General features: G+C 40.4%; 1 protein-coding gene across 1 annotated transcript; it reads right to left on the bottom strand.

The window, feature by feature from the left end:
- Window positions 1-2,402: 2,402 nt before the first annotated feature.
- GDAP1 (ganglioside induced differentiation associated protein 1) lies at window positions 2,403-14,109 on the bottom strand. The gene is made up of 5 exons (XM_075024352.1): window positions 13,921-14,109; window positions 12,500-12,673; window positions 8,770-8,864; window positions 8,191-8,305; window positions 2,403-5,852 (listed from the first exon to the last, which is right to left on the bottom strand). The coding sequence occupies exons 1-5, from the start codon at window positions 14,024-14,026 to the stop codon at window positions 5,470-5,472; spliced, it is 873 nt and encodes a 290-aa protein (XP_074880453.1). The 5' UTR covers window positions 14,027-14,109; the 3' UTR covers window positions 2,403-5,469.
- Between the last annotated feature and the right edge of the window lie 477 nt (window positions 14,110-14,586).

Raw genomic sequence — 14,586 nt, 5'->3', positions numbered from 1 at the left:
GTGACAGAACCAGTGGTCTCCTCACACCTGGTCTGGCCCCATGAATGCTCTATCTTCTGCTGCATAGGGAAACACAGGCACCACCTGCTTAAACACTGTTAGCTAACTTTTCTGAAACAAGCCCTAAAAGAGCAATTTTCAGGATGGCAATTGTTTCTCAACAGGTAAAGGGCTTTGTCCGGTCTAAAGGCAGTAGCATTCAGCTTCTGATTTGGATCAGCTAAGAAGAAGTATCAAATACTTTAATGTATATTCTCAAGTCCCTACATTCATGATGTTACCAATGTTATCAAATGCTACTATAACATTATCACAGTAAATAAGGACAGACAGCAGCCAATGATGTTTCATGTAGAAACTGTGAAGGGAAACACATCACTGCACAAAAATATTCCAGTGGCACTAGCAGTCTGACAGGCTCCCTTTCCGTGTGCTCCCCAGTTCTGCCTGAAAAGCAATTTCCTATAGAGAAGCTGTTTCTCTTCAGTTCTTTAGCTGTATCTAGGCATGAGAAGAACCTCTCCTTTACGCCCTTCCAGGCTGCTGGTGGGGACTATACCTGCCTCCACAGTAGGATTTGGACAATGTCTTCAGTCCTACAAAGGATCTCAAAAATTGTACATAATAAAGTACTGAGTTTGGACCATAAAGGATGATTCCTATTGTGTTAACTTGAAATAAATCAACCAAATTTTCACCTTTTAGGTTTAAAGCTGGTTTTTATAAATATAAATAATATAGTAATATAAATAATTGTCAATTAGCCATTTTTAGCAGAAGAAATATGGAAGGGATAAATAGGGATATTATATAAAATATATATATAAAGGACATTAATATTGATTTATGCTGTTATGTATTAGTTCACACAATACACTTTTAATAAGTATTTTAAACCATAGTAAAAATTAATGCTAATTTAAAGCCAAGATGGAAAGAGCTAGGACTCAAAACTCCCCAAATTCCAGCACATTCTTCCCCCAGCACTAAGCTTATTCACAGCTTACCTATTTTAAGGTGCAACATTTTTAACTTCACATTAAATAAAGCACCATGATTGTAACTTAGAAAGAAAAACAGAAATAAAAATGCTACTGAAGTACTGTATGAGTGAGTTAACAGCATTGTAAGAACTCTGGCTTCTGGAATTTCCTGAATTTTGAGTGCCTGACTTTTTCACTTGGTACTGCACCAAAACTAAAAATTTCCTCTTAAAGAAAGGAAGGGGGGGGGGGGGAGAACAATATTTTGTTTGGGATTTTTCTATATGCCTTTGACTTCCTCAGCACATCTTATAAATTGCCTAAGTATAACCTTACACCTCTTTGTTGAGCATCAGTTAAACAGAGAGATAAAATTAATGAGACCTCAGTAATAAATAATCTGTCATATGCCTTATTGCAGAGCAGAGTGTGCTCCAGTTAGCTAGATCCACTACTTTTCACCTGCTTTCTGTCTACTGCTGTCTCTAATCCTCACAAATTAGGGCATGCCAATCTGTTCTCTAAACCTTAGTAGCTCCTTGCTCTCATGAAATTAAGACTTAAGTAAAAAATGCCTTTGAAAATGCGATATGCAAAAGTGAGCATATGGCTATGTGAATCTGGACAAGCTATTTTTACTTGCCATACTTACCTTCCCATTCACTCTTGTTCCTCTTGTCTGTTTAGACATAAGCGCTCCACAGCGAGGGTTCTGTATACTTCTGATTAATGCTAAGATCAAGGCCACCTCAAAGTTGGACCACAGACCATAGGTGTCATAATCTCCTGAAACTCAAGCGCTATCAGCTGTCCACCTGATCCTAGCAGCTCTGCTGATTTTCAAAATATCAAGAGGAAATGTATGCAAGCCTCAAGTACTGTTGTCTATTCCTACACTTAACAAGAAAGAAGACCCAATGCAGACTGCTACAGTGCAAGACAAAAAAAAAAAAGCTTATGGCCAGACTAACACTGGTCAGGGCCCACTGTTTGGTCTCATTAAGGACAATGTCAGTGTGGACATAGCTTACGTGCTTGTCGTGCACCTTACAGAAACGAGCCCCAGCTTCTGCAGCTCAACAATGTAAGCCAAGAATCAGGGTCACACTGAGAAGGGAAGTGGTGGGTTTTATGGTATGGATTAATTGAAAACACAAAACCTGCTTGTCCTCCTTTAAATGGGTTTTTTACATTATAAAATCACTTCTGTCGAGTCTCATGCATATACAGCTCAGACAACCAAAGAAAACTATCATTGTAATTGTTGTTTCCAGACACATGCAAGACAATCTACTGAAGTATCAGAGGCTTCTCTCCTTGAATAGCATCAGACTCCTTACAGCAATACTGTGTGATCTTCAAATGTGCTTTGTTTTACTGGCACAGAAGACATAAACCAGTCTAAAAAGTGGTCTTAGAATCGATGTTTATTGTGCAGGTCCCACATAGAAAGATATGAAATATATCTGATGCATGATATGAGAGCAAATAGTAAATGAAAACCAGAAGATTGCTTGTGTATCCAATTGAAATAGTATACAGAGCTACCAGAGCAAAGAAAATAAGCCAGGCTGAAAAGAAACTTTACAAGCACCACACAAAAGCTATCTTGCACAAAGAGCCAAATACAACATATGTGCTTCTAAATCTTATCCTATTTTGAGGAATTTAATCATGGATAAGCCTTTTGCTGCCACCTGTACAGAAATCAATGTTGCACAGAGTACTTCAGGGCAGTGAACATAAGTAGGCTATTGAAGTTGAACTAAGACACAAACTAAACAGAGGGATCCAAACTTTTCCACAATAAAAAGTTTCATCCACATTAATTCCTGCACATGACAAGTTTAACTGCTGTTCAGTAACATTCATTTTAATTTCAGATATTATTTCAATTTTGCCCTCTTATTTATCCAGTGTAGAAACTACACACAAGCACACGATAGGTATCAGAGAACCAATCTGTAATAGACCAAAGCAGTCATTTCAAGAGCTCTTGAGAGACTGCTAGTCTGATGAGGATGCTCACATCCATCTTATGCTGAGATCACAAACATTTTGTTTGTGAACACTAGTGTTTTCCTGCACGTCTGAGGCATGCCAAAGTGTAGCCCTGGAGGACCACTGACACCTGGTGGTCACTGCAGTCCTTCCCAACAGTACCTGCAGCTCCAGGCAGGCAAGGAGTGCTAGCTGAAGCACAGAGATCACTGAGGTTTGGGGGGAAGGAAAACTGCTTCGTCAGTTATTAACCTGTACACTGTTGCCGGTGTGAACTACACTGGCACACCTCTGGAAATGTAAGTGTTCTTCTCTAGAACTAACGCATTAAAAAAAAAAAAAAAGAAGAAGGACAAAGTAAAATGTAAATTAATTCTACAGAAAGCTAAGTCATATCTATTGAATTTTACCCTGACTTGATCAGATTATATTTTACAGATGGCCTGACAGAAATACATGCCAGGGAAGCATTAAGTTACAGGCCTTACTCTGTGTTTATTAACTTAGTGGAATTTGTTGGTTACAAGTAAATGCAGATCAACTGCTATATACAAACAACAAACTCAGTTAAAGCTGCCAGCACATTAATAGTATTGTTGACTTAAACGTACTCTAGAGATAATAAAGCTTTTCTAAATAGAGCACATTTAATTCAACAAGTTCTTGAGAACAACTGGATCATAAAATAGAATTATATAAAACTTTTTGACAAATGTAAAAAAAAAAGCAGTTTCCTAGGTAAGATGTTTCTTATTACTGAAAAGGAGCACTGAGATTTCAGTCTTCTTTTGCTAGACAACTAGCACAATATTAAATTATAAGCAGGAGTATTCAACAATTTTATCCATTTTGGTATCTGCTAGATGGTGAGACTGCCCAGACAGAAACTGCCTGAGTTCTCTCCAGCAAACCTGAGAGAGGATCTTCTTGATGCTCAAAAGCAATTGTGCAGAGAGACCACAGCCACCAGCACTGGATCTAAAATGTACTTAGGCCTGTTAGCACTGGTTGTTGATAGACAAACATTTAAAGCTATGTTTTGCTTGTTGCAGTTATCTACAACTTACAAACAAAACTCTGAGGCTTTCAGACATTCATCAAGAATACAAAAATCTTACTGAACTGTCATGAGACTTTTCAGCCCTTCCCAATTGCTTTCTTGCTGCAAAAGGATTCAAAGTCTACTTTCAGGTAAGTGTGCATTTCTCATTGAAACAGAAGCTCAGTTCAAACCTAATAAAACTCTCAGCATCTGCTGAGTAGTGGAAAGCAATCAAAGTGTTTTTCTACACCTTTCCTACATACTACAAGCGTGCAGCTTTGCAAAAAATCTGCAGTACAAATCATCTGTCTCTGAACTGACCTACATTTTTCACTTACCACCAATATGACACCTCTCCATAAGTAAACAGATTGCTAAATTACAATTTCACTTTCAATCTAGGCTACCTAACCAGACTGAGAGTGAACTATTTTAAATTATTTTTACAAAATGCATTATTGTGCATACTTTTTCTAGCTGGCTATGGCACATTGTGGGCAAACATAGAGGCACATGCAATTGCTAACATAGCCAAGTAGTGCACAAAAAATAGCCAGTGCTTAGAGTGGAAACAAGAAAGGGTGCATGGGACACTAATATGGAGACAACCGTATCAAGCCACCCCAATGAAAGCAGGAAATTTGCACTGAGATAGTTGAGTTTAACTCAGCCAGGGCTTGTGGCTGAGCTGGGTACCTGGCTGGGTCAAAGGCTACCCAAAAGGCTTTCATAAGAAAAGTGTCAGGTTTTTCACTCCCATTTGATTTCAGCAGAAGTCTAGCATCTGTTGACCGCTGATGCCTATGGAGAATTTCACTCACGGGGCCCACAAGCCATTGATGTTCGTATGTGCTTCAGGTCCCTTCCTGTACTGCTGCATGAACATACAGTGACTAAAGTGGCTCCACAACACTACTTTTTAACACATTCCTGTAGGTCCAACTGCAAATCAATAGACATTAATCAGTAGAGACACTCACTCCCATACACAACAGGCGCAGAGCCTATGTTCCACTTAAATCCTACTCCGAGCATTTAAAGAAAGTGCTATTTTCAGTATTTCAACAATGCTGGTTTCTGCACAGTAATGTATTTCATCCACAGTGAAAAGCTGTCACATTGCTGCATATCTATTAAATAAAAGCATTATAATCAGGTCAGCTACTGGGTAAAGGAGACAATAACCACTCTAACAAAGCACTGTCACAGCCCTTACAGGTCCTTGTCTGAAAAGCAAGTCTCTTCTTTCCTTTGCTGTCCCCCCAACATATATTTTCCACAAATATCTCAGCATTGCCAATCCAATTATACAACAGCAGGCGACGATTACTGTGTGACAATGTTCTAATTCACAGATATAACCTTTATTTTGTTTATATTTTATTGGGGATATTTTCCTGGAGGGTAGAAATGCCCTCCACTCACCACCAGGGACAGACAGGTCTAAAAATAATTTTGCCTGGTTCTAATCGACAACATCATGTTGGCAAACCTCTTCCGAAGACACATGAAAGCAAGATAACCCATTCCTGCCAGTATGCTGACCAGCAGGGTGGTGCCAAGAACCCTGGGAGCCCTTTTCTTGGCCACACGGAATGCTGTTGGCAGAACAGCCGAGATTAATATATTGTTGACGTGTCCTAAAACTTTGTAAAATGCTTTTCTCTTCAGGACACGCTCATAATAGGCCTCCAAGTTGGGCCGCTTTCCGTTTCCCCAGTTTCTTCTTGCTAATCCCAGAAACTTCAGACGATGTAATGTGACAGCAAGTGATACATCTGCCAGACTGAAGAAATCACCACAGAGCCAAGGCGGATTTTCATCTTCTAAGCAGAGATAAAACACAAACAATTAGGAGCTAATGGAATACAAGCACATGTAGAAGCCTCCATGGGCTAACATTTAGTTTACTACTATTTCAAAATGCTGTCTAATAAACACCACCAACACTTCAGCTAAGATATGGCTTTAATCCATGAACATTTTACTAATCCCTGTCCATTCTTCACACAATATTGTAAAGTCTTAGGCTCAGCAGCCTGGCCTACATTTGTTGAGGAAAAAAGAGCCACATTTCAGGTTCATAAATTAAAACCCACAGTAAACACTTACTTTCCTCAACTACATTTCTCAAATCTGGATTAAATTAAACAGGAGTGGAAAGGAGGCAGGCAGTTTAGCTTTTACTGAAAATCTACCACTTGCCTGAAGAATTTATCGTCTTGCCTGTGTCACTCAGCTCTATGGCATTCACTCAAGAACTGCTTATTTGCTGGAGACTTTCAAGCCAAAAAGAAACTGATCACATGACTGACCTGCACCAAACACACCAGTTCAGTGTGAAGACTGAGTTTGTCTACCCATCCTTCCTCTGCGCCTCCTATGCCCCAAACCATGGGGTTTTTACACTGAGAAGTTTGAGAAGCAATGGATATTCACACTGCCCACCATTAAGTCAGGAGCACAGATGGAGACCCCGAGGCTCCCTCTCCAGTCAAAGGAAAGAGGTGAATCTTCCTGGGATGGCTCAAAGCAGGCACTGCCAGGCAGCATCACACCTCTAACTTCAGTGATCTGAACCACCACCCGAAAGGGCTGACCTGTATTGACTACACCCAGAGCTTTTGACACCCAGGATATGAAAATTGGTAGTTAGCACAGCTGCCAGCATGAGTACTCTGCTCTAGCCTAGATCTCAAACAGGACTGTGCCGTTCCTTCCTTATTTGCAACCTTTTGCAGTTCTTCCCACACAACAGGCATGCAAAAAGGCTGGCATGAACATTCAGCAGCACCTCTGTGGAAACAGAGAAATTTTGCCATGTCCCTTTCAACTCATTTGCCACCAGAGGAAAGCAACAGTTTGGCACACCGCTGGTACCAGTCCATTTCAACTGGTTATGCAGGTCTGGAAGAAAGGTCTCTGCAGAGAACGAGTGTATCCTATGTTGCTGAAAGGATACCTGGGGATTCACCCAGTGCATTAAGTAAGAAAGATGATGGAAAGGAAGACCAAAGAAGCTAACGTGTGTGAAGAAAGATGCATGCAGTGGCAGCAACAGTAAGTGAATGAGGGATTTGAGCAGTAGCAAGAGAAGCAGAAGCTGAGAGGTCTACCAAGACCTAGAGAAGCACTGTTCACAAACCTCAAAAATATGAATACCTCAGACAAAATTCCAAGAGGTAGGTAATAGCCATATGTTTTACTAAATCCTGTGATCCCGGCAGTTTTCATAAGCTCATCAATAACGTATCAGTTCACTCCATGGAAAGGCTATTTAGCAGAAAAAGCAAAGGGGCTGCTGGAAATGGTGACAGACTTAGTTTGCTGAACAAAATCCTACCATCCTTTGTAAGTTACAACATTTTCTGTGACTTTCGCTGTTGAGTCAGTAGAAAATTTAACCTAGATTTTCAATTGCTGGTTCAAATCTACTGTTTTGATAGTAACTGATAATTATTACAACAGCTATTTATAGAGCCAAATGCAAAGAGTTATTGATTTGAGCAGATGCAGTTGATATTCACTGATGCTTCATGTAGCTCCCAGTGAAGTCAGAGGAAGGATACCTATTAGCACCATTGGGAGTGGGACCAGACTCTGAGTAAACAGAAGACTAATCCCATTTAAACAAAATTTGACTTTCATTTGGGTGGATTGCAGATAAACACCACTGCTTTCCAAGAGGGCGGGGGGGGGTGTGTGCTTAATGATTAGAACACTTACCCAGATTGCTAATTCTGCATATATCACAATATCAGCACAGTATTTATATAAGATTGTAATAAACCTGTATTAAACATTAAGGTTGTGATCGTTATAGTGAACTGAGGCCTACAACTACAACATCAAGAATAACATTCTGTAGTTAAGGTTTTTCTTATTTTGTTGATAAAATACTACAAAATTGTGCAGCTAATTATACTCACTAACCTGGAAATGTGATCAAGCACTCTCATAAGACAGTGAGAACTCACTGACAGCAGCAGTAAACTAAACTAGTATTTAAAACAGTATTGATCCCTTCTGTGATGTTAGATCAGTATATACTAAAAATACCAAATCAGATACATTAAAACCAGTTCTATAATGGTGCTGTCAACAAGTTTACTCAGTCTCCCCAAACATAAGCATCAACAGGATTTAGCAAGAATAATTCCTTACCTGGTGTTTCCTCATTTCGCCGCTGCAATTCAGTCTCAACCTGATCCAAAACTTTTTCCAGTTCATCCAGTATTTTCTTTAGGTATTTTATATTATCATGATCCAGCAGTTTAGACTAAATATATATACAGGTTAGTGTTTTAATCATTGTAGAAAGTTTATACTTTTATCAGAGAAACCTTTACTTAGATACTACAGTGCTTATTCATATAATGTGATTATTTTCTCCACATAGTCAGCTGGATACCATTTAGATACTGGTAACAATTCAGGTAATAGAAGAAAAACATCAGAGATTCTAGATACTGAGGTTTGCCTCGCCCTGCAGGGTGCTCAACAGCCCAACACCAGCACTGATGCGTACTTACCTTTGAAGTCAGCGGGACCAATTGGATACTTCAGCACACACTAGAAGTGTGTAGCTGATCTGGGGGACAGACTGCTTCATGCCTTGTAGGGTTAAACCACTGCATGACATTACTGGTAATGACAGGTGAAACAAATGTTTATACCGTGACAGAAAAAATCTCACACTAACAAGCTCATAATAAAGGGGGGGAATACAAAGAGTTTTCTTACTTTAAGGCGCTTCTGTTTTGCTATATAGGCATCTTGAAGGTCTGGATTTTCTTCTGCAAGTTTCTTCAACTCTGATTCTGTGTTACTTATTTGGCCTGATGCAAAAAAACAACGGAATGACATCAGATATCCAAACATACCCATAATGCAATCCACAGGAACTGATCAACAGCTTGTATACAAATATCACACTGAAGAAATGGGAAGTGGTACTTCAGTAAAGCATCACTGCCAAGTTGGGATTCAAAACCATCACATTTTGGAAAACTTAACTGCTGCATAAATTGACCTCGCCACACCTGCCTATCAGTTTGCAATGAACTAAGTGGTGATCTGCCAGGCAAGAATGAGGAATTCTTGTTAATATTTTTATTTTATTCAGATAAAACCATTTTGCTGCCAAAACCGGTGCTAAATCCATGAAATGCTACTACAAATACCTTAGGTTTCTGATGTTTTTGTACCTCAGTTCCTGGGTTCCTAACACACTTTTCATGCTGTTAAAGCGCAGATAGGCCCAATACTGAGATTTTCTGTAGGTGACTGTGGGTCACGTGCATAATTCCAAAGCAAAAGCCTATATACCACTGAATATGGAACCAATGTGTTTTCAGTTAGCTAAAATGTGACACCAAAATCTGTCATGTCTTTTGGAAATGTTCACTATGGAGTATATGGATGTTCTAGAAAAACATTCATTACATGACTTAAAGAAGAAACGATGCGAAAAATTTAAGATAATTTTACTGATTTCTACTATATGTGTAAAGCCTTTTCTCTCCTTAAAATGGGGCTTTGCTTGAAAATGCCATACTTACAGACCTAGAATACCAAAAGATAGTGAATAATAAGTTATTTTCTACAAATAAATTTTCTAGTAATAAACTAAGAACAAAAGAATAATTACAGGGCATGAATCACCTCTCACTTGTACTTGATAATTAAGATTAGTTCCAATTAAGTCTTATAAATTAAACTGATAAAAAATTCTTGCTAGAGAGCAATGAGCTCATTGTTTTATATATTCTTTGTTTCAACCTGACATGACTGTGAAAGCCATCTTTCAACATAGTATATGAAGAACTTTAAGGGTGTAATCACACAACTAAAATCTTATATATGCAATTAATTACTTAATTGGATTTGGTACGCATAAACATAATACATGACTCGCTGGTGGCTTATTATATCTAGCACTTTGAAAAAGATCAGCTTTTCAAAGCTGAAAACTAAACCATCTGGGAGAAGTTTGAACAAGCAAAGGAATTGTTTAGGAACATCCACGAGCTATTAAAAAAAATGCCTCGAATCAAGAAAGTAGGCTATGCTTTAAGTATAAAAAGGTAAGAAAACTTCCCAGTTTAGACAAGTAGTAATTTTAGCTCTACCAATATGAATATGTGTGTGTAAACTGACAATTAATACCAACTAGAAGCTAGAGGGGAAAAATACATGCAGACAGCAGAACACAAGACAATGTCGTAAAGTGAACCATAATAAAAGCACTGACTATTACCATGTGAAAACAGAAAAACTATAAATAATGCCTATGAGTAAAGTACAATTGTTCAATAAAGTTATCGTGATCCACATTTGGGGAAAAAACCCAAACCCAAACGGTACACTGATATAAGAGAATAATTCATATTACTTCAGTAAAAAAAAAGAATGCTAATTCCTCTTACTGAAATTACCCATTGTAAATCTCTCCAGATACTTTTCATAAAGAATTTATTTTTAAATAACCACTGATCATTGGAGCAGCAACACTGACTTCTAAATACTTTGCAATGCTCAAGAAGTTTCCAGCAAACAGAAAGAAAACCAATTCTGTGCTGATGTTTTATAAAGGATAATTCATGCAACTACAAGGAAAACTAACTGCCTGACTTCACTTCTGACAACGTAATGGCATGGCTAATAAGAGAACTGACTTGCCAAAAATTTTAAGGAGGACGATAACACAGTCTGTTGAAAACAGAACTTCTTAAACTAACACAGTATCATCTTTTATGATATTATGAATTTAGTAATAGTATAGTTGTATTACATTTCAAAGCCTCTACAGCATTTAACTTTGCTCTATGGAGCATTTTAAAATAAACAAAAATATTGCCACTATATAAACCACTGACATTGACAAAAAAAATCGAGAGATCTCAGAACATAACTGGGAGAATCATAAACAGGGAATCGTCATTCAGCTGTGTTCTTGGGATTTGATCCTTGTTCTAGAACTATTTTGTTCTTTTGTAATACTTAGAAGGAAACCTAAAAGCATTAATTAAAGTTTGCCATGGTACAAAGACTAGAAGGGGCATAAATAAAAAAAAAAAAAAAAAGGAAACATGGCACTGATACCCAGTGGTCTGGACTGGTTGATAAATTGGGCCTAAGCAACCAATTGATGTTTCAACGCAGTCCAATGTAAAACATAAATCGTAGCAAAAGATATAGTCCAGAAAAGATACAGGCCACTTCTCTTGGCAAGAGGGCTGTAAGGTTGCAAGCAGTTCTGAAAAGCTAGACTGAGGTCGTGATCCATAACCAGCTGAACAAGGATGCCCAGTGCAGTTCTGTGGCTGAAAGTAACGCTGGAGTCCTTGAACGTACATACAGTAAAAAAAAAACAAGAATAAAGAATTAAATATTTATCTCCCTATCTGATACCAAAGTGAACAGAATCTGCTGTCCAGTTCCAGCATCCAAACCCGGGGGGGGGGGGGGTGGGGTGGAGAAGAGCTCTAAAAACTGAAAGATTATTTGCCAAGGATTTTTCTTAATATCACTGAATGTTGTTTAAACCAAGTATTTCTGCGAACTACTGGATTTGAAACAGGAGTGCATTTCAGGAGGTTCTCTGTTATAAAGAGGACTGGGCAAAATAATCTAGAGTTATTTCTTCTGCCCTCAAAATGTTTTTTCATGGGAAAATGGTATGTTATAAAAGTCCATCAGGTAAAATACCAATCCCAAGAAAGTCAAAAGACATTTTACCATTGATTCTACAAGACCACCAGTTCATCCTTTATCCTGATTCTATATTGTTGTGTTATTTGGACCCAGGATTTTGGTTTAAATTGTACTTTAACAATTTCCCTTGGTCAGATGAACTCAAGCTATTTACTTCACACCTTTGTGGTTTTTTCCTCCCTACCCCCAGCACCAAGTTGACACTACCACATTCCTCAGACAAAAAGGGCCTGATGATTCTTTTATAATATATTAGATAAACGGACTCTGTTTCATTGAGGCTAATCTGCATTTGCACCACCTTGAGAAGAAAGCAATTGCTTTAATTTAATAGGTAAACTTATTACAAATTTACAGTCACAAAAAAATGGGTTTCCTTCAGTGTAGTGGTTTGGTGTGAGCAGTAATAGAGCTGTTCCCTAGAAATTGCTTTATAGGCATAAAGAGCAAGATCAGAAAATAAAATACTCACAGCTGTCACAGCTGCCATTTTCTGTTATGCACAAGAAGTACATTTTCAATCATTAGGAAAATTAATTCCACAGACACCTCAAAAATGCCACTTCCGCTTTCCCGTTTTCAAATCATAACAGACTACAAAATCAATAAAAAGTATATGCACAAATTATCAAGGACTGCAACTAAAATTGAAAATCTGCACTCAATATATTCTGCTTAAGGTGCACTGAAGACACAAGATGAATGTAATGCAACATCCTATTAACTGATAGGCATTCAGATCTATACCAGTACATACTACGAATTCTGCTGGTAGCATAGGCTGGAATCATGGAGTCCACTGTTAACTCGGGATGCAGGATGCAGCCATGCGTGTAGGCATCCATAGGCAAGGAGTCTAAAAGCTCTCTATAGTGTTGCACCCTTGGATAATACATGCTCCCTTCTTCCGGCATTAATCTTGGTACTTCCTCTGCAATACAAAAGTTAAAAATAAAGTTAAGAAAAGAAGAACCATGGAATTGACCAAAAGTACTATTTCCAAAGTAACTTCAGTCATGTCCAATCGGCACAGACGACACAGCCGGTTAAGAAAGCTTCACTTGCACCCCACCGTCACTCAACAGTGTTATCACAGCTCAGAGAAACATATATACACGTACTTAATTTTAAAATGTTTTAATAATTCCAATTCCTATGCAGCAACCCACATAAACACGTATTTAAGAGGCCTTCAAATCAGAAAAACAGATTCAATGTCTATTTTGTAGTTCTAGGAATGGACGACCATGGCACAGAACCCTTTAGCCCTCTCACAGCAGGGCACAACTGAGGTTGTAGTTACGGCTGAAACATTACAACAGCTGCAATGCTGTAAAAATTACAGTACAGGAATCCTACTCAAAGCATGATTAGAAGTATTCCTGCACACCAATAAGTTTTACCCTGCCCTTGATCGACCTGGGCCCCGACTCCTCATTTGATGAAAACACCAGCATTAAATATGTATTATGTTCACCCAATGATGAAGTTTTCTTCGTGCCTTAGAAATTGCAACGCTAAACGCCTGAAACACAAAATGCTGCCTCTTCACACCTAAAACCACACAGCTCTACATTTCCTTCAAAAATTGAGGCAGTCTGTTTTCTGGCACTAGAGATATGAAGAATTTCAAAAGCCTGCATGTGATAACTTCTGGGTTCCTTCTTCCTACTTTTTTACCTCTTCACTCCATTTTGGCTACAAGAATAATTTACTCATTCTACTTCCCTTTTCTGCCCAAGATGATTCTGGAATTAGGCATCTTTTGGTTGTTTTTTTGGGGTGATGGTTTTTTTTTGCAGAGAAGCAGGACCTGCCCAACAACCGCACTTCTGCAGCTCCCTGTTGAACGCGCTGTTTTTCGTGGCAGTCTCACCACAGGGTTAGCAGAGCGCAGCGCTGCCATTGCTGACTTCTCCATCCTTCCCGAAGGGGTAAGGAGGGCAGTGGGGCACGTTTTTACTTGCAGCTGCTTGTAAAGTGCTGGAAGACCTCCAGTTCATTTTAAAGGAACGTGTTCTTACCCCATACCACCAACTATTAGGAGAGCCCGTTTACTTGTGAGACTATAAACGTTTTCTGGTCCTCAGCGAACCACCAGGTAGCCACACGGAGCTGACCCGAACACTGCTGCAGGCTGCGGGGAAGGATTTCACACCGAAACGCCTGTGGGATTACCATCTACAAACGTTGCTTCGAGGTAATCGATAATCTGCGTTGCCTCGCAGATGATGTTTTCCCCATGGATCAGGACAGGTACTTCTCCAGAGGAATTCAAGCGCATGAACCAGGGCTCGTTGTGCTCGCTCAGCGGCAGGTTTACATCGTGCTCTTCGCACTTCAGGGCTTTTTCGGCTATTGCCAAGCGCACCTGCAGGGGCATCACCGCGGTTACCTCAGGAGAAGCACTCCCCGCACAGCCCTCCCCGCTCTGCGGACCCGGCCCGGCTCGGCCCGGCCCCCGGCGCCCGGCCCGGCCCGGCCCGGCCCTGCCGCGGCTGCGGGCCCCCCTCCGCGCCGCCCTCCCCCGGGCCCAGCCCCCGGCGCGGGCAGGCAGGGCCGGCCGGCACCGAACCGCGCCGCCCCGCACCCGCCGGCACCCCGGGCGGGGGCAATCCGCGGCCCGCAGGCCGCCGCCCCCCTCACCTTCTGCGAGGAGAAGGACTGCGTCCAGTGGTACAGCACCAGCGGCGCCATGCCCGCCGGCTGCAGCGCTGCGCCGCGCCGCGCCGCGCCGGGCGGGGCAGGAGGCCTGCGCGGGCGCGCAGCGGCGGCCGCGCCCGCCCCGCGGCGGCCTGCGCTTGGGGACTGAAAGAAGGGGGTGGCCGCGGGGTGCGGGGGACA

This window comes from Buteo buteo, chromosome 3 (genome assembly GCF_964188355.1).
Source record: "Buteo buteo chromosome 3, bButBut1.hap1.1, whole genome shotgun sequence".
NCBI classification, from domain to species: Eukaryota; Metazoa; Chordata; class Aves; order Accipitriformes; family Accipitridae; genus Buteo; species Buteo buteo.
Note: the sequence above shows the minus strand (reverse complement) of the source record. Positions and strands in the feature narration are given on the sequence as shown.

What these genes read in the sequence shown, in the direction of transcription:
- GDAP1 (XM_075024352.1), bottom strand. Translation starts at nt 14,026, where the DNA reads ATGCGCTTGAATTCCTCTGGAGAAGTACCTGTCCTGATCCATGGGGAA. An exon ending in CGAAGCAACGTTTGTAGATG is followed by an intron (nt 12,674 to 13,920) that starts GTAATCCCACAG and finishes TTTGTATTGCAG; the next exon opens with AGGAAGTACCAAGATTAATG. An exon ending in TGCTACCAGCAGAATTCGTA is followed by an intron (nt 8,865 to 12,499) that starts GTATGTACTGGT and finishes TTTTTGCATCAG; the next exon opens with GCCAAATAAGTAACACAGAA.